General features: G+C 38.4%; 1 protein-coding gene across 2 annotated transcripts; it reads left to right on the forward strand.

Moving 5' to 3' along the window:
* The first annotated feature begins 422 nt into the window (after positions 1-422).
* On the forward strand, positions 423-5,904 carry Ube3a (ubiquitin protein ligase E3A). Of its 2 annotated transcripts, none has more exons than XM_073985978.1 (8): positions 423-803; positions 880-2,222; positions 2,493-2,734; positions 2,798-3,122; positions 3,191-3,405; positions 3,475-3,656; positions 4,313-4,805; positions 4,865-5,904. In XM_073985978.1, exons 1-8 carry the CDS (start codon positions 700-702, stop codon positions 5,201-5,203), a joined length of 3,243 nt encoding a protein of 1,080 aa, XP_073842079.1. In that variant the 5' UTR covers positions 423-699; the 3' UTR covers positions 5,204-5,904. The 2 variants fall into 2 exon arrangements, with proteins under 2 accessions (XP_073842079.1, XP_073842078.1); XM_073985977.1 differs by having other exon boundaries at positions 430-803; positions 2,798-3,128.
* The last annotated feature ends 489 nt before the right edge of the window (positions 5,905-6,393 follow it).

The following is a 6,393-nucleotide window of genomic DNA, read 5'->3' on the forward strand; positions in this document are numbered from 1 at the left end:
TAAATCTTTCTTCGTTATGGTAATTCCTAGCAATTATTTCATATTTGCACATAAAATATGGAATTAATAACGATTTTATTCATTTTTGTAGGGATGTACGAATATGAACTTTGCATACTGTATATCGGCACCAATAATTGTGGAGATATTTATATACATATGTCATCGTTTTGTTGCACCCCCATGTAACGGTACCGCCCAATTTAAGATATTCTCAAGTTTTATCCACATTTTGGGCCTGTTACTGCAATTCGAGAGGATTTATTTGACGTTTGCGCCAAACCCACAAATCAGCTGTTAAATCTTCAAACTCCCACTCATTTCCCACTTGTCTTGTCAAAAACTTCACTTTTACGTCATACGCTACGCATAAGACGTCTTTTTTGCATCTTGTTTATGCCAATCAGAAAACCCCCACACACACAGTTACCAATTACTCTCATTCATATAAATGGTTACTCTCATTGACAGGATGATTTGATTTTTTTCTTGGCAGTTTGACATTCTTCCTTTTTTCCAAAATACAAAGGAATATTTTGTGAGATTCTGTGAATTAATGCACGAAATCCAATACAAAATCAATTGGATTAAATAACTAAAGGTAAAAATAGCCGAATAAGTAAGGTAATATTGAAAAGAATTGGGCAGAGAAACGGATATTTGCTATAAAAGGCAAATAAATTAACAAAAACAAAACACATGAACGACGAGAATAAATTAAAGTTGCCAAGAGCAGCAGAAGAAAACGGCCAGTTAATAGAACAAGAAGACCATCCAATGTCAGATGACGAAGAAACTATAAGGTAAGACGCTTTATGAAAGAGATGATTAAAGCAACAAATAAAATTTGTTAAATTATTTTTTTATTATTTTCATCAGTGTGCCACAAGATTTGTCTTTGGGAGGACAAAGACCAACAGCAACAACAACAACACAAGCAAATCAAGCAGAACAAACAACTCCAGCTAGATCAGCAACAACAACATCATCTACAACAACCACAACACATACCTCACCAACACCTACGGATATGAAAAGATCAGCAGTAAAGGAATTAATTGAACGTTATTTTTATCAGTTACAAAGAGGTTGCGGCAATCCCAAATGTTCCAATGTCAATTGTGCCTCTAGTGGTAAGGTGGCCCCCATGACACCAAATGAAATTGCAGCCAAAGCAATTTCTCTATTCTCACAAGATGCACCACTGTGCGATCATTATGCCCAACAACCCAAAGTGCCCAGGACAGGTCCACAGCATGACTCACCCTCTAGTTCACGTTCAGCCACCGTTGATATGGAATGTTCTGGCCCGGATGCAGCCAGCACCAGTGGTAGCAGCAGTAGTAGTAGTTCAAACAGTACCATAACATCAGGTTCTTCATCATCCTCATCCTCCAGTTCGACAGGTAGCAGTAACACCAATATCTTGGGGGAAATTGAATCACCAAATACATCCAAGGCGAAACCGGCTAGTCCTCCCACCACACCCACTTTGGAAAATGTGGAATACTTGAATGAACAAATACTTGATGAACTGATAGAAGAGTGTACAAAATACAATTCCTATGATCGTCTAATACATGCCATTAATCAGGTCTATTGTTCGGTTAAGAAACTAAGTAAAAGCTTTAAACGGCCACCATTGGTGAAATTAGCCTCGACCACAGCGAATGCCTCGAAGTTACAAGAAATTTTGGGTAAATCACCACAAGAACTGAAAAAAGAAGATTTGCGCACCTTGGAGGGGGAACATGATAAGGATGAGGATTCAACATGTATTGATGCTGATGACGGAGACGACGACGATGGTGAAGATAATGGGGGTGGTGGTACTGGTGGTGGAGATTCTGATGACATTAGACCTGCCTCTGCCACATCAAATTCCATGGAAATTGGTGTGGATCACAGCTCCTCAAGTAATGCAGGTGCTGATGGTGTTAGCGTAGGTCCTAGTGGTGAAGGTATTGAACCCATGGATGAAGATGATGTCTCGGTGGATTTAGATGACATTGTTGTTCTAACCCAAAGTTGTGATACTCAAGTGGATTTGGAAAGTTTACGTCGTGTCAAAAAGAAACTCTATGGACTGAACAATAATGCTGTGGGCGAAGCATTAAATAATAACATCATCCTATTGGCAGAGAGTATAAAATATGGACGTTTCTATGACTGGGAAAAGATATTGCATTGTTTTGTTATATGCTTTGATATGGCAACAACAAGTAAGTAAATGAACTTGTTAAAAAGCTTTCCTGTCGTAGAGTAAGTATACTATAGTGTAGACGTAGAGTAGATGGCCCGTAGGGTCGTCTACCACAGAGTAAGGGGCCCCTATGGTCGTCTACTATAGAGTAGATGGCCCCGAGCGTCATCTACTGTCGAGTAGATGACCTCTACTATCAAGTGGAGTGTCCAGTCGCTAATAGGATCATCTACTGCATTTTAATATCGCCTTTATCCTATTATCTGTAATCTTTTTTCTCTCCTTCCAGCCTCAAATCGCTTTGCTGACTTGGAATATTTGGAAAGAAGTATGCCAAAATTGTGTCAGGCAGCTCAGACCATGCCCATAAAGGCGCAGGCACGTTTAGCACGCATTTGGTCTGTGCACTGTAAAGATCAGCTACAATCTTTTGTCCAGTGCTGTCAACAATTGATTACCCTGCAAGTAATTATGGATGAGGATACAGTACAAGAGAATAGTGATGTTATAGCTGTAACCAAAGTTTTAAAGGTGAGCAAAGACCCTACCCCAACTGAACACTTTGTTAACTCCTACATTTCTCTGTCTTTACAGATAGCCTTCTATGCCAGCCTGTTGGCCGGTGAAATCGATAGCTACAGTAGGACATCTGCTGCTTCGGCTTCAGATGCTGATAAAGATTCATCCGAAGATCAAGATGGTGCATCCGGTTCTGGTGGTGGTGATGATGGCATGTTTGTCTATTTTCCTTATTATTCATTTTCCGAAGATAATTTGGAAAAGGAACTAAGTATATCATGCATGGATTGTAGGATCCCACTTGTGCCATTTGAAGAATTCTATAATGAGCCTTTAAGTGATGCCATACAAATGGATAGAGATTATCTATCGTATAAGAATTTATCCTTGGATCCAATGGGTGAAGGTATACCTAATGAAGAAAGAACTTTGTCATCATTTCAAATTCGATTCTTTTCTCTTCCACAGGCAATCACTTCTCCTTTATGTTGTATTCCTTTATATTAACGCCTGCCACCAAAGTCATAGCCCTCTACTATGACAGTCGCATACGCATGTATAGCGAACGTAATTCATCCTTATATTCATTGTTTAGCTATTTGGGTGATGTCAATGATGTGGTACGTCCTGACTTAAAGTTGAAAGTAAGACGTGATAATATTGTTAATGATGCTTTAATAGGGGTAAGTTTTGAATTGGATTTGGGGAGGAAAGTCTCTAATTTCTAAATGTGTTTTCTGGTGTGTTTACAGTTGGAATTGGTGGCCATGAGTAATCCAAAAGACTTGAAAAAACAATTGGTAGTTGAATTTGTGGGAGAACAGGGCATCGATGAGGGTGGTGTTTCCAAAGAATTCTTCCAATTGATTGTTGAAGAGATATTCAATCCAGATTTCGGCATGTTTGTACATCAGGAGGAGACCAATACAATGTGGTAAGTTTGACAACAGTAGGCAATCTACTCTAAAGTAGGCAATCTACTGCTCTAACGACTCAAAGGGCTATCAACTTTACAGTAGACCACACAACAGGCCATCCACTGTGTAGTTGACGTTCCTTGGGGCCATCTTCTCTATAGTAGATGACCCTAAGGGCCATCTACTGGACAGAATACGACCCTAGGTGACATCTATTGGACAGTAGACGACCCTAGGTACCATCTAGTGGACAGTAGACTACCCTATTTGTCATCTACTGGACAGTAGACGACCCTAGGTGCCATCTACTGGACAGTAGACGGCCCTGGGTGCCATCTATTGGACAGTAGACGACCCTAAGTGCCATCTACTGGACAGTAGACGACCCTATGTGCCATCTACTGGACAGTAGACGACCCTATGTGCCATCTACTGGACAGTAGACGACCCTAAGTGTCATCTACTGGACAGTAGACGACCCTAGGTGCCATCTACTGGACAGTAGACGACCCTTGGTGTCATCTACTAGACTGTAGAAGACACTAGGTGCCATCTACTGGACAGTAGAATACCCTAAGGGCCCTCTACTACTCTAAATTGGACGCAAGCCCTTATGTCATAATAATAAGTCTTAAGTCTTTTTTTAATTTTTTTCTAATTACCTTTTTTCCAGGTTCAATCCCTCAGCCTTTGAAAATGGGGCACAATTTGCCTTGATCGGCATTATCATAGGCTTAGCTATTTACAACAATATTATTTTGGCTGTGAACTTTCCCATGGTGGTTTATCGCAAATTGATGGGTGGTCGTGGCTCTTTCTACGATTTGAAAGATTGGAATCCCACCCTCTATAGAAGTCTTAAATCTATGCTGGATTATCAAGAATCCGATATGGAAGAAGTTTTCATGCAAACCTTTAAAATCAGCTATAAAAATGTTTTCGATGAAGTTGTGGAACATGAACTGAAGCCAGGTGGTGGTGACATAGCTGTGGGCCAACACAACAAAAAGGAATTTGTTGATTTGTATAGTGACTTCTTGCTCAACACCAGTGTAGAGAAACAATTTAAGGCCTTTAAAAAAGGTTTTGACATGGTTACAGATGAATCGCCTTTGCAGTTGTTGTTTAGACCCGAAGAAATTGAATTGTTGGTGTGTGGTAGCAGGGTAAGTAAATTGGATATCTAATAAACTTTTTTCGCTAACTTTTGTTGTTTTTGTTGTAGAAATTCGATTTTGTGGAATTGGAAAAATCCACTGAATATGAAGGTGGCTACACAAAAGATACGCAAATCATCAAAGATTTTTGGAGCATTGTTCACAGTTTGCCGGAAGAATCGAAACGTAAACTCTTGGAATTCACCACTGGCTCAGATCGTGTACCCGTGGGTGGCTTAAGTCGTCTTAAATTGCTTATAACCCGCCATGGCCCAGACAGTGATCGCCTGCCCACATCGCATACCTGTTTCAATGTGCTCTTATTGCCTGAATATAGCAGCAAAGAGAAATTAGAGGAAAGACTTTTAAAAGCCATAAATTATTCCAAAGGTTTTGGCATGTTGTAGACTCGAGAAAAAGGCGAAATCAATTAAACATATTGACCAATACCCATGCTACCACAACCCTGTGTAATCATCCAAGGAAAATGAAGAAACCAAGGCCTTTGAAAAACACGAGCATAAACAAAAAACAAAAATCTCTTAAAACAAACATGGAACATGTTTCTTTTTTTCAAATTCAAAGACTTTCTTTTTTTTTTGTGTTTTTGAAAACGATGACCACCTACTTTACTGGAAATGCGCTATTTATATAAATTAAAACCAGAGAAATGTCTTTGTCCTGATTTTCTCAAATCATACTTCATCATCAAAAAGATCATTTACTAACTCTTAAGCAAAGAAATTTGGTCTCCCAATCCCCTCTCGATTTAATGATAGGTTATTAAAATATTGCCTAATTTATTTTGCATATTTATCCATATAACATAGATATTATACACATATTTTTTGGCATTTTTTATACATACTCTTCGTATTGGAAACAAAATCGAATCTAATTGGCATAATAAGTTTTTTTTTTCGGCCAAAAAAAATTATATTCTGAAACTCTTCTTCCAAACTACTCATTAAAAAAGAAAAGAAAAAAAGAAAGCTATAAAAAAATAACAACAACAAGATGATCATTAAATGTCCTTAACTTTCTTTTTATGTAAATAAAGTCTTTTTAATTTAATGAAGAATATATATTACAGAAAACAACAACAACATAATTGAAGAATTTCTATTTTTTCAGGTATCAACAAACCAACCGAAAAAGTGGATATTTTGAGTATATTTGAATATTTTTCTTGGTCCTCAAAGGCCACAAAACGTGGATTTTTAAAGAATATTATAGATTTTTTAAAGAATATTTTTCTTGGTCTTCAAAGGCCGCAAAACCTTATTTTTCCGCAACCCGTGGGTTTTTTAAAGAATGTTTTCTTGGCCACTCTCTACAGTAGACGAACCAAGGGACCATCCATTCGATTGTACACGATCCGAGGGGTCATCTACTCCACAATTCTGTAGAAGCCTCTTTTCTTTCAGAAAGTTTCAATAGAAGTATCCTTTCTTTCAGAAAGTGTCTATAGAAGCACCCTTTCAGCAAGGGTATATAGAAGCTCCCTTTCTTCCGGAAAGGGTCTATAGAAGCACTCTTCCGGAAAGGGTCTAATAGAAGTACCTTTTTCAGCAAGTGTCTATAGAAGCACCCTTTC

This window comes from Musca autumnalis, unplaced genomic scaffold, assembly GCF_047663935.1.
Source record: "Musca autumnalis isolate F117 unplaced genomic scaffold, ASM4766393v1 scaffold_4, whole genome shotgun sequence".
NCBI classification, from domain to species: Eukaryota; Metazoa; Arthropoda; class Insecta; order Diptera; family Muscidae; genus Musca; species Musca autumnalis.